This window comes from Triticum aestivum, chromosome 5D (genome assembly GCF_018294505.1).
Source record: "Triticum aestivum cultivar Chinese Spring chromosome 5D, IWGSC CS RefSeq v2.1, whole genome shotgun sequence".
Lineage (NCBI taxonomy): Eukaryota > Viridiplantae > Streptophyta > Magnoliopsida > Poales > Poaceae > Triticum > Triticum aestivum.
The window spans coordinates 371,914,483-371,936,657 of NC_057808.1; the positions used below are offsets into that span (position 1 = coordinate 371,914,483).

Consider the following 22,175-nt stretch of genomic DNA (forward strand, 5'->3'; position numbering starts at 1 on the left):
GCCCCCATCAACAACGCCTACTGGGAGAGGCGCAATCCATGGGTCCTTGGGCCATCAGACGACTCTAACGACGAGTCCTCTGACGATGATGAGGACGAGTCCTCTGACGACGAGGTGAAGGAGGTCGTCCTACACTCCGACGACGAGCCTGATGTGCAGCTGCTGGCTCCCGTCCTCGACGCCGTGGAGGGGACAGGAACCTCCCAATCCACGTGGATGCGCTGTCGGAGGTCGCCGATCTCCCAGAGGTCGTCGTCGTGAAGCAAGAAGAAGATGGCGACGGTGAAGATGTGGTGGAGCCGGCGCCGGGCAAGAAGAAGAGGGCGGCCGTGAAGATGACTGCGGCGCGCCGCTCCCAGCGCTTGAAGATGCGAAAGAAGGAGGACTGAGATGCTGCCTTCAGTTTCGTCAGTGCAAAAAATTCTAGTTTGTCAGTCCTGAACTTTCGTAAGTTCAGTAAGTTCAAATGTTCAGTTTGGTCGGCACTATGTTCAGTTTGAAACCCTACTTGCTATCTATGTATGCCAGCAGTATGTCAGACTATGAATGCCAGTACTATCTATGTATGCAGGCACTATGTTTAGTTCTACTTGCTATCTATGTTCAGTTCTACTGATTATCTACTTGCTATCTATGTTCAGTTATTTGTCAGACTATCTAAGTTGGATATGGGCAACACTGACTATGTATGTTATCATTTTCAACTATGTCACTACTGTCAGTTAGCCACACATAATATATGCAGAGTAAAACAGACTCATCATAAATAAAACATTCTTACTTACTTAACTTAGCATGAGTACTCACTTAGCATAGTAGTTCTTAACATAAAAGTCATTACATCATAGACCAAACCACCTAGTTCTTAAACCATAACAGTACCTCCTTCCCTCATACCATCTTGATTCAGGTTCTGAAAGCACATGAAACTTTCCCAAAATATACACCTAACATGCATGACATTCCAAGGCCAGCTATATATAGGCCTACTAATTACTTTACCCACACATCAAGCACTTCACTCATTCATAATTGCCTTGATCCTCTCCAGCTTATCTTTGCTGGCATGCCCAGCATTGAGCAGATCAGCAATCAGATACTCCAGCTTCTTCTTCTCTTGCTTAAGTAGGTCCCTGTCCCCCTCCACTTCCTTCATGGCCTTCCTCATGTTCTGAATGATATCTGCTTGGCTTTGAAGAATGCACCTTTGCTCCTTGGCAAGCTTCATCTTTTCCATACTTAACTCAATATTTGCCTGATCCTCAAGTTGTTTCTTCTTCTCATTTAGTTCATTGATTGCTTGACTGGTATAGTCCATGTCATGAGACATCTTGCCATCTTGATAGTCAAAAAGCTTGGATACATCTTCCACCAACTGGCTGTAGTTGTTTGACAGGAAATCAATTTCCTTCTTTAGCTTGGCCACCTCTTTCTCATGGGCTTGTTTGTCCTTCACCCTCCCCAAGTTCTGCTCATGGTACATGTCCCAAATCCTTGTTAGGCACCTTTGTAGAATCTCTGGCCAAGGACCATCCAACCACTCCACAACCCCACAGTTGACACCTACATCCTACAGAAGCAATTATTTATAATTAAGCACAAAGCACTTAGTAACAAACTTAGTACAGATAACTCAAATCATAAACTCATTTCATTTAACTGAAACCCTTTGTTTACATCAATGCTCTCTGAATTATGCAAACATAATTCTTTGATACTAAGCACACAACACCTTATTTAGCAGCAGAGATAAATTCAATTAACAACTATATTTAGTAGCAGAGATAAATTCATGTAACTCTGTTCTTTTCAGTTAACAGCTAACAAATATATTCAGTTCACAGTTCGCATTTAACAGGTGTTCTCAGGTTCAGTCATTTATTGAATTCAGTTAACTAAAGATCTACTTTCACATATAGGCTTCCATATGTATGGCACTTTCAAGTTTCAGTTCAAAACCACAGCACACATCTCTGCACAGCACACATCTCTGCACAACTTAATATGCTGCACCACATCTCTGCACTAGTTAACATGCTGCACCACACATCTCCAGCAGCAAAACACATCACACACCACACATCTCCACCAGCAAAACAAGTAATCCTGCAAGATTTAATACCTGCTGCACAGGACAACCCAGATATCGCCTCCCAGTCAAGGCACCTTCAAAAGCTACCATCTTCTTCGGCCTCTAATGATGCATCATGCAAGTCAGCAAAGATTCAGTGTAAGAACCACAGAAAGATGGATCCACCACACTGTCAGGGGTTTCCTGCAAAAGAAACTTGGAATCAAACCAAAAGAAACTTTGAATCTCCAATTTGGATGAACTAACCCTAACCCTAACTCTGTTCCACCATTATGCACTTACAAAGATCTGAGGATCCATTGAAACCATGCAGGTGTCCTCGTCCGAGCTCTCCTCGTCATTCCAGGATGGCATCCTCAACTTCGACCATCAGCAATGGCCGCGGCGGCAATGGCGATATGCTCAGAGCACCAGGGAGAGGGAGAGGATGAGGAGGAGTGAGAGCGAGCGAGGAGGGAGAGGATGAGCGAGTGGCTGAGCTCGCTCTCACTTATTGGCCGACCAACAGCCGCCGTTTCCGACCGCGGACGCGCCGTTAACGCGCGGCGGGCGTCGGTTGGCCACCATGGCACCTGAGACGTGGGACCGGCTGGTCAGTTTCGTGCTTAGGGCGGGCGAAGCGTCCGGTTTCGAGACTTGGTAGTTTTTTGCCACGGATTAGGACAAAACTGATAGTTTTCCGCACAAAATCGTAAAGTGGTAGTTTCTGTCACGTTTCCGTGAAATGTGGTAGTTTTTGGTTAAATACTTGTGTGCGTGTGTGTGTGTGTGCGCGCGCGTCCGTGTGTGCGTGTGTGTGTGCGCGCGCGCGCACGTGCGTGAACAAGTTTTCTTTCATTAGTCAGTATAATCAGTAAGAGCATGGTTAATAGTATAGCCAGCTGATGGCTATATAGAGATGCCATGTCATCTATAGTCATCTAGTACACTCACTCATATAGTAAGGCGGGCTGTAAGGTTGGCTATCTCTACTACTATAGTACAACAATTTTCAAACTTTGGATAGCCGCTCGCAGTGAAGCACGAGAATTTCTTAGCCGTTGATTTCTTCCACGAGGTAAATCGCTGCCATTTATCAATGATGAACTCTATTGATCCGATGGTCATGGTTGCTGGGATTCGCTCCCACCGCTGGGCGCCAAAACGAGGTTGCGAGAATCTTTCTAGAGCTTTCACGTAAGGAGCTAGCATCACATTGTGAACTGGCCGTGTTAGAAAAGATAGTACTCCAGTATAGGCTAGAAGCATCTAAAGAAGTGTGCATGTAGAGGCTGGCAGCCTATATTAGCAATTTGCTCCTGACATGAGCACCGTTGAATGGATGCATGGAAGCATTTATTTTTTTCTCAAAAGAATTAGCACACTGTAGAAAAAAGTGTTCGCATGGCAATATTGCTGTTCGTTGTGAGAAATATTAACAAAGCCCCGTATAAATTTTAGATTTATATTTTACTTTATTTCTCTTAACGAGGTGTTAAGTTATTTAAAACATTGTATGTGTTTTATGCCGTCAAGAACACACAAATAAAATAGAGTTTATAAGAAAATGCTGACTTGAAGGTGTGGAAAGATGAAAATTATAACACCAAACAAATTTTATCTATATGTCAAGTTTGAATTTGAAAAACTAAAAGATTTCACAAACACGCCAATAACATTTCTTTTGGAGTAAAAATATATGTTTTTTCTAATGCATTCTTCATAGAGAAATTCGTTGTGGTACTGTGCTTTTTATGGCATAGGATATTTACTTTTACTTTGAATGATTTAGTATTGTGATTACACATAATAATCGAACGTGCAAAGCACGTACAAATTACTAGTAAGATTAATACTTTTTCTAAGTTACACTCTTTCTCTTTCTTTGCATTTATTGTATTTGCCTAAAAGTTAGCATATAGCTAGGCTCTTGCATGAGAGCCCACTCCACCTACTTTTTCATCTCTCTCTCCTTCATATAGACAAAAATGTCATGTAAGCGGGCTATAAGCCCACTATTGTACTTGCTCTAAGAAAGCCAGGAAGCATGCTAATCCAAGCACACACGCCTTGGGCCGTCAGCAGTGAGAAAAGCCAAGTCTGAAAGCGTACATAGTGTCTGGTTAATTAAATTGAGCCACCACGTTGAACCTCACCCACAACCACAAGTCAACAAAAGAAGCTCTCTCAAAAAAAAAGTCAACAAAAGAAGCTACTGGTTAATTAAATTGGACTGGTACAAATACCATCAACAGAAAAGAAAAAAGAAAGGAAAAAGGAAGAAAAAGCTACAGACGTTACTGTACAACAACTCAAGTAGTTTCAAAATACATAAAAAAAAAATTTTGCGGGTGAAAATACATCAATTGCTCCCGAGACAGACGATATGGTTCATGGCGTTCCGTATTAAGATGTCTTCTTGCCTCATCTCCTTTCAGATACATTTCCGAAGCATTTTCCGACGTCGGCAACGACACGCCCAAAGCATCCACCTTTCTGTACATTGGACTTGAGACTGAGCAGTCAAGCTCGATAAACACTGTAGTTATGGAAGAAAACGGAACCGGTGCGAATTAAAACCAGCATAGCACGCTACATCCGCACCGACTTTGACTCACTGTGCACCCACACGAAAATTTGGCCCCGAGTATCTCCTGCGTGGCGTATGTAGGATCAAATGCCATACCGTTGTCGCGGTCAGCGTGTTCGTTGTCAACTCTGGAGATCCATGCCTGCAGGTCAAAAGAGGAGTGCGTAAAAGTCTGCACCATTTATTGAAGGTCGTGAGCCAAGACATTGTTGAAAAATTGGCACTACGCTTTCAGCAAATAAATACAAGGCAGCAAGGCACGCATGACCAAAATCTATATCGAGAAAGAAACTGCTATCTGGCAACCATACCTGGAACCAGCATGGGCATGACCATGGGGATAATGAGCTTCATATGGTCACTGGTAGTCGCTCTGATGACCGCCACAGTGAGCGCTGGTGACGAGGCCGCGCTGCTTGCTTTCAAAGCGCAGGTCAGTGATGCCGGCTCGCTGGCCTCCTGGAACAGCAGCGCCGGCTTCTGCAGCTGGGAAGGGGTGATGTGCAGCCGCTGGAGGCCCTCAAGGGTGGTGGAGCTGAGCTTGGATGGCAGGGGGCTCGCCGGAGCACTCTCCCCAGCCCTCGGGAACCTCTCGTTCCTGCGGACGCTCAACCTGAGCTTCAACCGGCTCCACGGGGAGATTCCAGCGAGCCTCGGCCGCCTCCGCCGTCTGCTGAAGCTTGACTTGAGCGACAACTCCTTCTCTGGAAAAATCCCTGTAAACCTGAGCTCCTGCATCAGCATGACCAAGCTGAGACTGCGCAACAACCAACTTGGCGGGCGCATCCCGGCTGAGCTCGGCGAGAAGCTCACATCCCTGGCAGTGATCTCGCTGAGAAACAACAGCTTCACAGGGCTCATCCCGCCGTCACTTGGCAATCTGTCCCATCTACAATACCTCGATCTCACCACTAACCAGCTCGTGGGCTCAATCCCATCAAGCCTCGGAAGCAACCACAACATGCAGCAATTCGGCATCTCTAGAAACAACATCTCCGGTATGCTTCCACCTTCCCTATACAACTGGTCATCGCTGGAAGTATTTTCGGTAGCATTGAATATGTTGTACGGAAGCATTCCAGATGATATCGGAAGCAAGTTCGCCAAGCTGGAACATCTGGGCTTAGGTGGTAATCACTTCACAGGAACCATCCCTTCCTCAATATCCAACATATCTTCCCTCGTATTCCTTAACCTCGTGCAGAATGGATTTAGTGGGTATGTGCCTCCCACATTGGGGAAGCTGGGAGCTCTCCAACATCTAAACTTGGGTGCAAATAACCTCGAAGCAAATGACAACAAGGGGTGGGAATTCATCACTTCTTTAGCAAACTGCAGCCAACTGCAGCTATTGGTACTCGCCAGCAATTATTTTGGCGGACAACTACCAGGTTCAATTGTGAACCTCTCAACGACTCTTGAGGGGTTATACTTGATGCATAATAGGATCTTTGGGAGTATCCCTGTAGACATTGGCAATTTGGTTGGTCTGCAAATACTTGTCATAGCAAATACTTCCATAGACGGAGTGATTCCAGAGAGCATTGGCAAGCTAGGGAACTTGATCGAGCTAGGCTTGTACAACAATAGCCTCTCTGGCTTCATACCACCATCACTAGGAAACCTTTCACGTTTGAATAGTTTTTTTGCAAGTATTGGCAACTTAGAGGGGCCAATTCCGACAAGCCTGGGGGAGTTGAAAAATCTCTATGCACTTGATTTGTCAATGAATTACCATCTAAACGGTTCAATACCGAGAGAGATTTTCAAATTACACGATCTTTCTTATATTTTGGACTTGTCTTACAATTCCCTTTCTGGACCTCTTCCTAATGAAGTTGGTAGTTTATCAAATCTCAACCAACTAGCTCTATCAGGAAACCAGTTGTCCGGCAAGATACCCGACAGTCTTCAGAATTGCATAGTATTGGAACTGCTATCATTAGACAACAATTCATTTGAAGGAAGCATACCTCAATCACTGAAAAATATAAAGGGGCTCAGGGGATTGAACCTGACCATGAATAAATTATCTGGTAATATTCCTGATGCCCTTGGTAGCATCGGAAATCTGCAAGAGCTGTACCTAGCACACAACAACTTGTCAGGGTCAATCCCAGAAATTCTACGGAATTTGAAATCATTGTTGAAACTGGATGTATCCTTCAACAATTTGCAAGGTGAGGTACCAAATGAAGGTGTTTTCAGAAACATCACTTACTTAGAAGTTGCTGGGAATATCAAATTGTGTGGTGGTACACCTCAACTTCATTTGGCTCCATGCTCCACCAGAAAGAACAAAAAAAAGATGCCAAAGAATCTTGTAATTTATGTAGTGGCAGCTGGAGCAATCTTGTTCTCACTTTCGATTGTTCTTCTTGTTTGGATACTTTGCAAGAAGCTCAAACCAAGCAAAAAAACATTAGCACAAAATTCAGCTGATGACCATTACAAGAGAATACCCTATCATGCATTGTTGAGAGGAACTAACGAGTTTGCGGAAGCCAACTTGCTTGGCAGAGGAAGTTATGGTGCGGTCTATAAGTGTGTTTTGGACTTTGAAAAAAGAACATTGGCGGTCAAGGTGTTCAATCTTGGTGAATCCAGGTATTCCAAGAGTTTTGAGGCTGAGTGTGAGTCCATGAGAAGAATACGACACAGGTGCCTCATTAAGATCATTACTTCTTGTTCGAGCCTCAACCACCAAGGTCAAGAGTTTAAGGCATTGGTTTTTGAGTTTATGCCCAATGGTAACTTGGATGGCTGGCTTCATCCAAAACCTCAAGAGCCCAGTACAGACAACACTCTCAGCCTTGCCCAGAGGCTTGATATTGCTGTCAATATTGTAGACGCGGTAGAATATCTGCACAACTACTGTCAACCACTGGTGATCCATTGTGATCTTAAGCCAAGCAACATTCTTCTTGCTGAAGACATGAGCGCACGAGTTGGAGACTTTGGCATATCAAGGATCCTTAAAGAAAATACAAGTGAGGGGATGCAAACTTCATACAGCTCAACTGGAATCAGAGGTTCCATAGGCTATGTTGCACCAGGTGACTAAAACTCTTCTTATATTATATTTTACTTTTCGCTCGAATATGTCGTGCTGAGCACAAAATTTGCATAATTGCAGAGTATGGAGAAGGCTCTGCAGTCTCAACCGCTGGTGATATTTATAGTCTTGGCATATTGCTGCTTGAGATGTTTACGGGAAGGAGCCCAACAGAAGGCATGTTCAGAGATTCATTGGATCTGCATAAGTTTGCTGAGGACGCTCTTCCAGATAGAACCTTGGAGATAGCTGACCCCACAATGTGGTTGCACAGCGGACAACAGAATAACAATACAAGTATTAGAATCCAGGAGTTATTGGTTTCGGTCTTGAGGCTTGGCATATCCTGCTCAAAGCAACATCCTCGACACCGAGCACGGACGAAAGATGCAACAGGGGAGATGCACGCAATCAGAGATGCGTACCTCAAGTTCATAGGGGAGCATGAAGCAGAACGAGAAGCCTCGACTCGGGAAATCAAGAAAGGTGTTGCATAAACAAGCTAGTATAAGACATGATCCTGCATAATAAAGATTTTTTGTATCTTTCCGGTTAGTAATTATTCTCAGAGCTATGTTGCTTTACAACTGTACCAAAGTAAATGCAGAACTAGAGCAAGTTCTAGAGAGTTTCAGTAATCAGGTTTATAGGCGTGTGCTTTGAGAATGGTGCTCTGCAACAATAGCACTAGAGCAAGTTCTAGAGTTTCAGTAATCAAGAAGTGTAATGTAAGCTAGTATACTTGAAGTTCTAGAGAGTTTCAGAAGTTCTTTCTCTGTTTCTTCTTTTTTATTTGTTTATATTACTAGAACAAAGTGCATCGGATCAGATCAGGAACACTAAAATAAACTGAAATGTCGTTTCTGTTAAGTGAACAAGATTCCTTGCTTCATTCATTAGTGGTAATCATTAAGAAGAAGGCTAAGAACCATGCTAATCCAAGCATACACCTTGCTTCATCCATGCTTACTTCCTTGCTATCGGAGGCATTTTCTTTGCACCATATCAGACAAATGCAATGCAAAATTATGTAAAATCATCCCAGTGTTTGTGGCTCCAAGCAAAATCAGCAGTCAGCCAGGCTGTTTGTTAGCAGCAGCAGAAATAAAACCTAATAAATGTTTCACATACATTTGACAGCCCAAGCAATTTGAAAAAAAAAAGAAACAGGAAAGGAATCACAGGCCTGAAACGCAGCTAGCTAGTATCATTCACTCATTCAGGCAAAAGCAGCACAGTACAGGTAGTAGACCAACCAGGGCAGCGGGATGGGAGCTTGGTGCCAGCGGACAGAGAAGAGTGGCTGGGCCGCAAGCCTAACTGGCAATGGTTTACCCTTGCTCATTCTTGCACGCCTGTAAAAATCTGGAACATCTGCACAACATTGAGATGCACGGTACGATCTGTAACCAAAACTAGTAGAATTAGCAACCAGAAACAGTTAGAAGATTATTAGGATATATCTGGTGGTAGTCCAAAAGAAACTAAAAGATAATATTGATATATGTGGTATACTTGTCAGTCATTGCTTTGGGTCTAGAGAAGAATATATGGTGTAATAACAATAACAACATACTACTACTACTGAGGCGAAGACAGAGATTGGAAACACTATTCCTCGTGACCATTTCTAAGAAGAGATTATACACATCATAAGTAGACTGATCTTGTCTCTTACAGTTGTTGACATGCCTTTAACGATACATCTAGAGTTTGAAGGTTCAGTTACCATTTCTTGTGCCAAATACAGTTTCAGAGAGCAGTTAACCATGCATATGATATAGAAAAAAAAAATCTAGAGCTAAAAAGACATGACGGTCCGTCACTTGTGAGAAGGTAAACTGGATTGCGTGCAACAGAACACTAGTGCTCAGAGAGAGACTGAACACTGGGCTTGAGGGGGAGAGAGAGAGAGCTCTCCCTCTCAAGCTCGCACGCAGTGAGCGGAGCCATGGATCCAGTGCCGCGGCCGCGCGCGCCAGCAGAGGGAGCGGATCTTGAGAGGGAAAAGCTCGAGACGACTTGACCTTGCGTCTTGTGTGGGCGGCTGGGCGCGGCGACCGGCCGGGTTAGTCGGAGGCGAAGCAGAGCGGGGCGGCAGCGTCCGACTTGAAGAAGATCGAAGCGTCCGAGGGGCAGGGACTCCGGTCGCCGAAGATGTCTCGGATGGGGGCGGCGGCGGCGGGGATAACAGTGACGCAATCAAACTAGAAAGACAGAAAACACAAAAGTACTCGCACGAATCTTAGTATAAAATTAAGGACCGTGCTAACAACCAGTCGACACGGGTCGTTAGCGACACATCCGGACGATTTCACTCACGTACGATTTAAACCCGCTACCTTTTGATAATAGTCCGCGGTAGCTTGTAACCACCCGGTCTAGATTGAGCTAGTAATTAGATTAATACATTTGTTTTCTACGTATAGTAGAGGAAACATGCTTTTTCAGTTTTTTTTCCCTGGATTTATGTACTGCACAATATTCACGGATGGATATATGGCGTCTCCATGCCACTCATGTTATACTAGTTACCTAGAATTTATCGGGGGATGTTTCTGCACTTATCTTAACGGAAACAAAAGTTACCGGGCTGTTCATACATAAGTTATCAGGTGTGCGGCGTGTAAATTATCATGTTATCAGGGTATATTTTTAATTAAAAATCTCCGAGTGAGAATTATCAAGGGGCTTGCGCATAAGTTATCAGGTCTGTAATGCGTTAAAAAAACCATGCTATTTACGCAAAAGTTACCGGGATATATTTTCAACAACTTTTTTCTGAGGATCAAAAAGGTTACCATGGTATTCGTACATGAGTTATCAGCTCCGCGCTGTGTAATTTACCATGCTATTTACACTTATGTTACCGAGGGTATCTTTTCAACGATTTTTTTCTTCCAGTTCAAAGTTATCATGATGTTTGTACCTAATTTAGCAGGTCTACAATATGTAACTTACCACGCTACTTACAAAGAACTTATCATATGTATGTTTCAACAACTTTTATCCACTAGGTCAAAAGTTACCACAGTGTTTGTCCATAACTTATCAGGTATGTGGTGCGTATTGCAATGCTATTTACACATAACTTAGTGGGGTTATGTTTTGAACAATTTTCCGCAGTCAAAAAGTTATCACGGTGTCCATACATTAGTTATGAACTCTATGCTGTGTATTTTACCATGCTATTTTTACATAGATGTTAACCACCCCCCCCCCCCCCCCCTCATGGTGCAAAAATATCATGTTTAGCAGGTATGTAGTACGTAAGTTACCACGCTACTTACACAAAATTTATTAGGGGTATGTTTAAAGAAAATTTCCATTGGCTTAAAAGTTACCATGATATTTAGATGTAAGTTATCAGGTATGCGACACGTGTATTACCATGCTATTTACATAGAAGTTATCGAGAATATGTTTCCAATGGTTTTTTCCACGTCAAAAAGTTAACGATTGTATGTAAGCTATCAGATTTGTGGTGCATAAATTATCAAACTCATTACAAAATAATTATCAGAGGATATTTCAAAACAAACATTTTTTTCTTGATGACACATGAGAAAAAAACTTTATTCTATGTCAGCTGAATGTTTATTTCACTAGAAAAATGTTCATCACTACAAAAAGAGAGATAAGTACAACATGATGCATCAGTCCTTACAAAACCTGGACTAGATGGTTTTGTCTCCAGGTCAAAGGCAATGTTGTTTTTCTTTCCCATTCTCATTGAATAAGGTATAAAATCCTGTTAAACTGGTAGGAAAACAGAACAGATATATGTGCCAGTTGGTTGCGCGCAGTGGGCTTCATCTAATCGGACGTGGGTTTGACTCCTATTGGCGCTTCATTTTATTTTTCGGTAGCTTTTTTCACGCGCTAGAACTGACCGAGCGGTTCATCGAGCGCGAGAAGCGGATCGAGCGGCTCGCGAGTCGTATGTGCCTGTCGCTAACTGCCAGTCGGCAGGAAAATAGCATTCTCGTAAAATCAATGACACATGACTTATGTGCAATACATAGGGCACATCTGGATGTGCTTTAGCAAAATTAATTTTCTTTCGGAGTCGAATACAGAAAAACAAAACGAACTCTTGCATGACAAAAAAAAGTATGTGTTGGTTCGGTTAGAGCATCTGCAACCAGCTTAAACGCCCGAGCGAACGGCCCAGTCAAAAAAAAATGACCCAAACAGGCGCCAAACCGGCTTCAAATGCCCGAACTGACCGGCACCCCTTATATCCAGCCCAAATCTATGGTCGATATGGGGCGCTCATGTGTGTCCGCCACGTCGGACCCGACAGCCCTACCTCTTCTCAAATTGCATATTATCCACCCTCTCGACCTACCGGATCCATTTACTCTCTCATCATTTCTTTCTCCTTTGTGACGTCCGTTTCGTAGCTCCGCAACCGTTTTGAGCCTCTGCGTCGCCAGCACCGGCACATCACCCCATCTCTCCCGTCCTCGCCGTCGGGGACGTCATCGTCGGCCCGGACGCCACCAAGGTACGTCCAGCAACTCTTGGGCTCCCCCTTGCGCTCTATGTGTTCGACACATTGTCCAGCCTGGTTTTTTATGATTTTTTAAGGAAAACGATGAATTCCTATGCTTCGTCGGACGAGGAGTATGGACCGACGAAGCTTCATCAAATGATTTAAGACGAGTTCTTCGATTCGTCGACTTTGGACAAAGAAGTGGATATGATCATGCTCATGCTCATGAGCATGCAAGAGGAAATGGACCGGCAGGTGGAGTGTCAATGTCAAAACCGGCAAACCTCGGGTAGGGGAGCCCAAGCTGTGAGATCGGATCGATGGGTAACAAGAGATAGAGGACACGAAGCCTTTACCTAGGTTCGGGCCCTCTCTATGAGGATAAAACCCTACATCATGCTCTTGCTTATATTATGAGAGTATCAAAGTACAGAGTTGATCTACCTCGAGATCGTGAGTTGTGGTCTAAACTATTCTTCTGGGCATGAAAATTAAAACTTGATCGGTTGATGATTGTACCGTGTATGTTTGATTTCATGGTTTTGATAATTTATGTCTTCACAGAACCCTTACTTCAAGACTTGCCCTTGGATGGCGAATTCGCTTGACCAACTATTTACTTCAATATTACTTGAGAAGAAATGCACTCTACAAAGTATATCATGTATTTGCTCGTGTATTTAAATTGTCTCTCAGTGATGCGTGGGAAGGGTTGTCTTTTAGGCTAAGTCTTTTGATGGGGTCTGGACAGGGTTTTGGTCGTTGATGTCTTTTGGTGTGCATGAGATCTGGTTGTGAAATAACACTATGTGAAGAAAAGTTATGCAAACTCGTTGACGTGAGCTCGTGAGGACTATTTTCATTCTAGCCGAGAGGCACAATTGTGGTGGATTGAATGATGTATGCCTTGAATTCCTCAAGACACTGTCTAATTTGAAGGAGATAACGACGGCTGACGTCTTTGACAATATAACTAGAACATGCCCGTATCTTTTAAAGGAGCTCATTGGCAAGCTTGCTTAGTAAAATCCACAAAAACGGTTAGTTCCTGAAACCTATGTTTCCAAGTTGAAGCCTTACTTTCTTGCCACCATTCTTGTTCACCATTTGATGTAGTACCTTCATTTTTGTTTGAGTAAGACATTTTACTTGCATGCATCTTGTGTTCTAGATGCATGACTGCTTCCCTATTTACCTAAGCGACGCACCATCCTATGTTGATCTGTTCCTTTTAGCCAAGACTTGAACCATCTTGCTCATTTTTCTTCTCTTTCAGGCAGCAAATCAGATGGAGGCGATGGGATGTTCTGGACAGTGCAACTGCATGATGCCTCTCTGTTCTCAAAAATATTATTACCAAATTTGCCCCCTTTAAGGATTCCTAGTTATGGATTGTACTAAGTGTCTGGTTCAGTTCAGATTTCAGAACATGCCGCAAATTTTGCCATATTTGAATCACCATTCAGTGAATGGATACAGTTATGACGATTGCTTGTGGTCGATTAACAATATGGACTTAATGGTTAAAAAAATTAGTTTGTATTTTATTTAATGTTACCAAGGCCAGACTTAAAATCCTCGCTCTATTTTTTGGGGGGAAAGCCACCATGAAGAGCTTTATTGATTGGATAAAAAATTCCTTGGCCTATTTTGTTTACGATTTGTTTTGATTGGCGCAAAATCAGGAACTTAATTGAGTCCGATAAAACAAGAGTCCTAGTCGTGTCCTCAAGTGCTTTGCCTATACTATATACTAGAAGGGTTGGGTGTGCTTTGCCACGTCGTTGGTGTTGTTAGGATTCTTAAAAAAAAAAATACTCCCTCAGTTTCAAAATATATGGTGTACTACTTTTCCGAAAAATCTAACCTCTTTAAGTTTGATCAAATTTGTAGAAATATTTCAAATCTTTATCATTAAATTCATCATGAAATGAATTTCCATTTTTTTGGCTTAATATTGTGGATGTCGATATTATTGGCTCTAAACTTGGTCAAAGTTAAAAAAATTGAGTTTTCAAAAACCTAATACCCCTTATATTTTGGAAATGATGAAATGTTTAGTTTGGCGGGTGGGGGAGATGATGGAGTGTGTTTTATGTTTATTTATAATACGGTTATTTGATGGGCCTTTCACGGTGTGATTCTGTGTTATCCGTTAAACAACTCATGCTTATGTGGGAATTTTTTTGCGTCGGTGTTATAGTATCACATGGTGGCGTTTCTTTTTCCTAGGTGGTGGGAGGGTGCGTGGTTGATATGTTTTTATAGAACGGTTGCTTTTGATTGATTTGAAAAATCGTTAGCCCGATCAAAATCATACACCAAATCTAAAGTTGAATAGCTCAATCGAATGAAACAGCTTCAAAATTAGGGAACATAGTGAATTAAAATAATTAAATAGGAGATCTTCTTGAGAAATTGTTGACCCTGTCAAAATCGGGTGACCCAGTTCTAAACTAAAGACCTCAACTAATAGTGAGGCCATAAAAATTTGGAAGCATAGTGTATAGTATAAAAGAATTGAATGAGATATCTTTAAGAAATTGTTGAATCAATTAAAATCGAGTGATCCAATTTCAATTGATGACCTCAGTTGATTGTAAGGACTTAAAACTTAGGGAGCATATATACTATACTAGAAGCGTTCCGCGCGCTTCGCTGCGCCGGTTGTAGCCAGCGTGATCCTATACTTCACTAAAACTTTCTCATTTGCTGAACCATACATGGTGCGAAGTGCAACATAAAGTATAGATGAACAGAAGAAAACAGGGTGTGGGCATAAAGCACAAGCTATCCCAAAAGAGATCATAAGGAATGTAGAACTTGGCATGTATTTTGTAGAAAAAATAATATTGCAGCATAGTTTCTTGCATTACAATTGGCATATTAATAAAAGAAAAGTATACTTTTCGTCCCTAAACTTTCGGCGAAGTCTAGATTTAGTCCCTCAACTTTGAAACCGGACAACTAGCATCCTCAATTCTTGAAACGGGACAAATTTTGTCCCTCAATCCAACCAATGCTGTTTTTGTGCTGACTCAGCATGGTTTTGATCGGTTCTAATACATGTGGCAATCTATTTCTCCCCTTTGATTTATCTCTAATGTGGGCATTCTATCAAGCACTTGGCGTGCAAGGTCTGGAGCTGCTGACGATGGTGAGCTCTTGGAGGAAGAGGAGCACGAGCGAGTCGATGCCGCCGTCCATGGCCACGTTGACCAGTGACTCCATCACCACCGCACCAAGATTCATCGCCCGAGGAGGAGCGGGTGCATTCGAGGAGCGAGGTTGTCCGGCTACAGGGATCGAGCGGCGGCGGCCGGCGGCAGTCAAGCTCGTCCTCGCGGCCCTCGTACTGGAGCGAGAGGACGAGGCGACCCAGCGGTGTAGGGCGCCGACGTCGAAGCGCGTTGAAACCCGCACCATGCTCGCCGCAAAGCACGGAGGCCGAGCATGATGGCACGCGTGCTCACTCAGCAAGTTCATCTGACTAGGCGCGCTCGTGGAGCGGGGGACGGTGCCTCACTGGTGTAGGCTCGGGGCGACGTAGGGCATCAACAGCACCGTCGTTGGCAGCGACAAAAGCACACGGTGGGCACGAGGACGGCGAGGAGGACCTATGCGCGGAGGCCGGGCAAGGGGGTGCGCGGCGATAGCTAGTTGGTGGTGGCCTATCGCACGACCCGGACCTGTCCACACACGCATGCAGATATGCATCATGCCCACGGCATGCACATGCACAAGGAAAAATAAACATGCCGCTAAACTAGCTAAGACACGAATGATGATGCTAACACGTCAGACAAGCACAGCTCGAACACTTCCTCCAGCTGCACATCATCCGTGTCTTCCAGCGCAGGCGCACCTGAACCCGGACACGAGCGCTGCAAGCTTCGGCATCCCCGACGCAGAGTGCCGACGTGCAGAGCCACCACGGCCAAGGGGATGACACGGCCAAACACTGCACTATCGCCAGGTTGCCGCAGCGAGCACTCTGTCAACGAGGACAACAGCAACTGAGACGACGTCGAGCTGCGCTGCTCCCCCGACGAGCCCGGCGACCCGTCCACTTCACTGTCAATGAGGACTTGAACGCAGGACCTGAACACCGGTGCACCAAGCCGAGCGAGAGCGGCCCCGACGCACGCCGTGCGAGTTTCTGCTTGTGGTGGTGATGAACGTGGTGCGACGGAGGCAGGTCGTTGGCAGTGGCAGACATTGCACGCCAAATGTTTGTCAAAATGTCCATACGATAGTAGGTGGAAGGGAAGAGTTACCTTGCCACGTGGGCACGACATCTGGTCAAAACCGGAGCGAGTCAGCGTCAAAATCCAGTCAGCTGGGTTGAGGGACGAGACTTATCCGGTTTCAAGAATTGAGGGTGCAAATTGTCCGGTTTTAAAGTTAAGGGACCAAATCTAGACTTCGCTAAGAATTGAGAGACGAAAAGTATACTTTTCTCTACTACTAATAATAATAGAGGACTTGCATTACATTTGGCATGTGAGTTGCAACCAACACTACTACATGAAGATGCATAATTTCTGCATGTTCTAATTGGAGGACCTACCGCCATTATTCTCATAACCATTTTTTGTAATGATTTACAATATAATGTATATATACAATACACAACCACCACAAATATACATGAGTATATAACTTCCTATTACCTTGGTGTGGCCCCTCATCTGCAATGGGGGTAGCATCTGCCAAAATGTAAACGGATATAGTTAGTAACTTCATTTCTCATAATAACAAATAACTTCTGCAACATCTTGATCATAGATATACCACTCCATTCTCCACAAAACGGACGCGATGACCGCTGTCGAAAGCATGGTCAAGCATGGTACTTGACGCCGATATTGGGCGCAAGGGGAGGGGGCGCCTAAAACAATTGGAAATGAATCAACATGAATCACATCAAGTTCAAATATAAATGATATCATTTTCAACCAACATGAATCATATCAAGTTCAAATACAAATGATATCATTTTTGACCAACATGAATCATTTTCAACCAACATGAATCATATCAAGTTCAAATATAAATGATATTATTTTCAACCAACATGAAACATATCAACCTCAGATATAAATGAATCATATTCAACCAACATGAATCATATCATTTTCATCAATTATCACATATTCATCCAACATTCATATCATATTCAACCAATATTAATGATCAACGCAAATGAATCATATTCATCCAACATCATTCATTCAACAACATTCAACCATCATTCATTCATTTATTTATTCAACATTTATAAAAAATTGGAATACACATATGCATAATTCACCAAAATCCATCATATCCAAACATTTTACTATATGTATATGATTCATTCATTCAACAACATCCATCATATGTAGCCAACTAGTTACAATCCCTCCAACGTCAATCATATGACCATTCAATCAAAAAAATTGAATCTCCAACTAATTTGGTGATGAACTAGGGTTCATATGGAAACTACATCAAATCTCTCCAACTAGTTACTAGAGTTCATATTCAACCCCATAAATCATATAGAATCAAGCTAAGCAAACATAGAATCAACCAAAATTAAAATCTAGTCTGAAAATAGGGTTTATTTGGACCAAATAATGCATCGAATCGAAAGTGTTTTGACTAAAACTAATTGGAGGGATTGAAAGAGCTTATTTTTCTCGTTCCGGAGCCATCTCGGTCTGCAAAAATGGTGGAGAAACGAAGAAGATCGGAGGGGGGAGTGGAGGGGGAGAGAGGAGTTGCTCTGTTGCTGGGCAGCGCGACGCGGGCACAGGGGAGAAGATGGGGGCTGGGGTTTGTGGGTGGGCCCCGCGCCTCGGCCCCTGCTTGTTTATAACTGTTCCGCAGCTACCGTCAGGGTCTTTGGCGGTAGGGTTGCATAGCCTACCGCCGAGGACTCTGGCGGTAGGGTGGACGGCAGGAGACGACTGCCATTTACTTGGGCAGACGTGGATGAGTGAGCTACCGCATAGGCTTTTGGCAGTATCCTATACAACCCTACCACCGAGGACCCTGGTGGTAGGAAAAAGGGTCAAATCTTGAAAAACTTTTGAACCGGGGTCAGATCCGGCTAAACCTTTCAAAAAAGGTCAAAACACAAAAATTGGCCAGCCACGGATCAGACGGATGCCCTGTTCTCTATTCCACGACTCACCTTGTCTGCGGGCAACGGCCATCCCCCCTTTGCCAGATCCGTCCGTTGTACCGACATGCAATGGCCCACCACCCACGCATAGTCACATATGGTATTTTGCTATAGGACACGATTTCTTCAGTTTCTCACGCGGCTACGTATAATAATGGCACAGATCCAAAAACCCTTCCGGACGGCCTAGATAACGGCCTCATTTGAGCTCGCCCCCAATTACTCCATGTTCGCTTCACTTCGATATCTTCGGTGAAAATGGTATTCTGGCGATGGAAACCGAACACAATCCCAAACACCGAGTAACAACCAAGTTTTACATCAAACCGTAAAATAGAACATCGAATAATCGGTCAAATCACTTAATACGGTTCGGTTCGATTTGGTTTTTTGGTTTTCGGTGTCAAAATGCTCACCCCTAGCGACTGGTCTGGCGGCGGTATTCTGGCCTTATCCTTGCTCGCCATGACGTCGTCTAATGGCGCCGCAGGAGTTGGGAGATAGGCGGCGACCACGCTTCTTCAACTATGGCAGCCTCCATGGTCGTGTGGACGACACGGAGGCTGGGTCTCGAGGAGGTGACTACCCCCATGAGGCTGGCGGCGGTATGTGATGCCGCTTCCACCAACAGATCAGGTTCGATGCGGCTCGGGCGGGTGACACATGCGTCTCTTCTGGAGGCATCATGTCATGCATGTCGCCGCTTGGTGCTAGGCACGACGTCTCATGCAGACACGTCAAGGCATGCCTGCTGTCGGTAGGTGCTGCATGGTGGCTTTGGCGGAGGTATCGTCTTTCGCCTGTTGCTCCTGGATCGAAGGTGGTGTGACAGTGACCGGAGGCGAGGCTTGTGTTCCAGTATCTCCTCGTGCGATATCCGACTGGCAAGGTGTCGGTAGTCGGAAAGGTGTTGATGGTAAAGGCGACTTCAACGACAAGCATGCGTACTCCGGTGGAAACGCTAGATCTCTGATCAGGCCATGTTGACGTGTGCTTGCGTCGTGCCCTTGTTGAAGGTGTTGAACCGAAGATTGTCTTTGGGAATGAATGAAACTCCCGAGATCGACCTTGGGTTTAGTACTCATCATCATTAACATGTGTGGGACGATTTCTTCTTGAAGGCTTAGCCTAGAACTTGTGTATTTTTTGTTTCCTTTTTCTCTTTTATCATCGGGTTAGTGGTTGTTTGGTGAAGTTACCGTCACAAGGCATATGGACGCGGGTATTTTTCTCGGGTCGATATTGTTCGGCTGCTGGATTTTTTAATAATATTTGAATCCAGCCAACCAAAGAACTCGGCGAGCCCATCCGTCATCGAATTCCACGCAGGACTGCTGGGTCAAAACAGCCAGTAAAAATCAAACGGCCGACATGAGCAAATTGACCTGGCCAGAGGCGATCAAACGGACAGGAACGGCGGGAAATCGAGGGAGCCTCAGGTGAGCGGGTCGGCTAGCCAACTTATAGGTTAGAATATGGTTGTGCGCTTACTCGATGTAGAGTCTGGAGTTATCCTCCTTTAAAAAAAAATATTGAGACATTACCCAAAATGTGCATACTTGAATATTGCTAAGCAGTCTTTCTGGTAAAGGAAAAATATGTTACTTACTATCCAAAAGATCAAACATAAATAGACCCGTTCAAAATTCTTAAACTTCTTAATAAAGGCCAACTACTCAGCATTTCGGATTCCCATCCATGAGCACAGAATTCATGGAGGACATCCGGCCCAAGATCACTCCACAGCAGAACCCAAGGCGACCCAGCCCCTTGCTCTCCCCGCCATGAACTTCAAAAACCCCTCGCCGGGACGGTTCAGTTCGAACTGGACCCGAGTCCCACACGCTTCTCGCTTCCTCACACTCTCTGGCACATAGCTCCGGCGAAGTGCGGGCGATGGCCGTGGCAGTGAACGATGGGGCAGCGGGAACAAAGTGGCTGAAGCACTACTCCTCGGCGCAGGGCATCCTGATCGTCGGCGACGGGGACTTCTCCTTCTCGCTGGCGCTCGCCACCGCCTTCGGCTCCGGCGCGAACCTCGTCGCCACGTCCCTCGACTCCTACGGTCCGGCCCTTCCCTCTGCCTCTCTGGCTGCTCGTATGCCTGCGAGTAGCTCTATCTTTGGGCATCAACGTACATGCGTGCATGCCCATGCTTATATTGGCCGGTGTGATTTTCGTGATCATCTTTAGTTTTCACTGAACTATTTTCTTGGCATGCATCTTTTTTCCGTCCAATCCTCTTGAACAGCGGACCTGAACATCAAGTACAGCGACGGGACATCCAATGTGACGAAGCTTGAGGCGATGGGCGCCACGGTGCTGCACGGCGTCGACGTGAAAGATATGAATCTCCACGCCAATCTGCAGCTGAGATTGTTGGACCGGATCGTCTTCAACTTCCCTCACGCCGGGTTCAATGGACGCGAGGACAAAGTGGATGTGATCAAGTACGCAGACTCTCTTGTGGTAATCTATCGATGATTCTATGATTCTATGATTCAACCTCTTACTAACCTCTCGTTCGATCTGGCTGCTTGTAGGTCGCACCAGGAGCTGGTGAGGAGCTTCTTCGCCACCGCGCGGCGCATGCTCTGGCGTCACGGCGAGATCCACGTCACCCACAAGACCAAGCACCCCTACTCGACGTGGGGTATCGAGCAGCTAGCATCCGAGTCCTCGCTCGCTATGGTCGAGCAAGCTGCCTTTCAGATACAAGACTACCCAGGTTATAACCAGAAGAGAGGGTCGAGCTGGAGGTGTGACCAAGATTTCGCTATAGGTGATTGCTCCACCTTCAAGTTCTGCGTGGAATGATCAATGATGGGCATCGGACGATGATTTCTTTTCTCAGCCAAGCCTGTGAGCCTTGGACTTCGGCGCGGTTTCATTTGTCCTCGATCGTTGGAGGCTGTCGATCTCGCCGTAATGATCCAGTATTGGAACTGTCCTGTATGCTGTCTAATGGCACTTGTCAGTGAACCAAGCAATGCTGATGAAAAATGCTTTCTCTTCCATTTCTTCTCCATCCGTGGCAAAAATATAAGACGTTTTTTATGCCCTATGCAAAACCAAGAAAAACATCTACATTTTGGTACAAAGCGAGTATTTTTCTTTCGGAGAAAAGTATGTTTTTGGTCCCTCAAGTTTCTAAAAAGTACAGACTTGGTCCCTCAAGATTTTTTGGTATACATTTGGTCCCTCAAGTCTCAAAACCGGACAAGTTTGGTCCTAAACTAGATTTTTACCCTGTTGACCGGGTTTGACCGCCACAAAACCGCCCGATGAACAGTAAATTCGAGTTTTTTTAAAAAATATCTTCAAAAAAATCTGAAATTTTTTGGGGTCCAATACGCTTACATGCGTAAGGTGCGACCAAATTTTCGTGGTCTTTCGACACTCGAGGAGCTCGTGATAGAAAGAACAAAAATATCTGTTTGATGAATAGTAAATTCGAAAAAAAATAAAAAAATGCTGTAAATTTTTGGGGTCCAATATGGTTACATGCACAAGGTGCGACCAACATTTTGTCATGAAATGACGTAGGACGTGCTCTAGCAAAAAAAATTGGCTATTTTTTGTGAGTGAAAATTTGTTTTTTTTGCCACGAGCTCCTTGAGTCTCGAAACACCACCAAATTTTGGTCGAACCTTGAGCATGTAATCATATTAGATTTTGTTTTTGAATTTAATGTTCATCGGACGTAGATATTTTTATTTTTTTGCCATGAGCTCCTCGAGTGTCGAAAGACCACGAAAATTTGGTTGCACCTTGCGCATGTAAGCATAT

The 22,175-nt window shown here is 44.3% G+C and overlaps 2 protein-coding genes and 1 long non-coding RNA gene across 3 annotated transcripts; 2 read left to right on the forward strand and 1 right to left on the reverse strand.

Annotated features, from left to right (window-relative positions):
- The first annotated feature begins 4,959 nt into the window (after positions 1-4,959).
- Positions 4,960-8,213, forward strand: LOC123121853 (receptor kinase-like protein Xa21). Its single transcript, XM_044541931.1, has 2 exons — positions 4,960-7,717; positions 7,798-8,213. Exons 1-2 carry the CDS (start codon positions 4,984-4,986, stop codon positions 8,211-8,213), a joined length of 3,150 nt encoding a protein of 1,049 aa, XP_044397866.1. The 5' UTR covers positions 4,960-4,983.
- On the reverse strand, positions 7,715-9,975 carry LOC123121854 (uncharacterized). Its single transcript, XR_006459882.1, has 3 exons — positions 8,973-9,975; positions 8,142-8,236; positions 7,715-7,965 (listed from the first exon to the last, which is right to left on the reverse strand). It is a non-coding gene; the product is annotated as an uncharacterized lncRNA (long non-coding RNA).
- A 10,307-nt stretch (positions 9,976-20,282) lies between these two features.
- Positions 20,283-21,203, forward strand: LOC123120644 (heavy metal-associated isoprenylated plant protein 41-like). The gene is made up of 3 exons (XM_044540642.1): positions 20,283-20,451; positions 20,638-20,836; positions 20,930-21,203. The coding sequence occupies exons 1-3, from the start codon at positions 20,283-20,285 to the stop codon at positions 21,201-21,203; spliced, it is 642 nt and encodes a 213-aa protein (XP_044396577.1).
- The last annotated feature ends 972 nt before the right edge of the window (positions 21,204-22,175 follow it).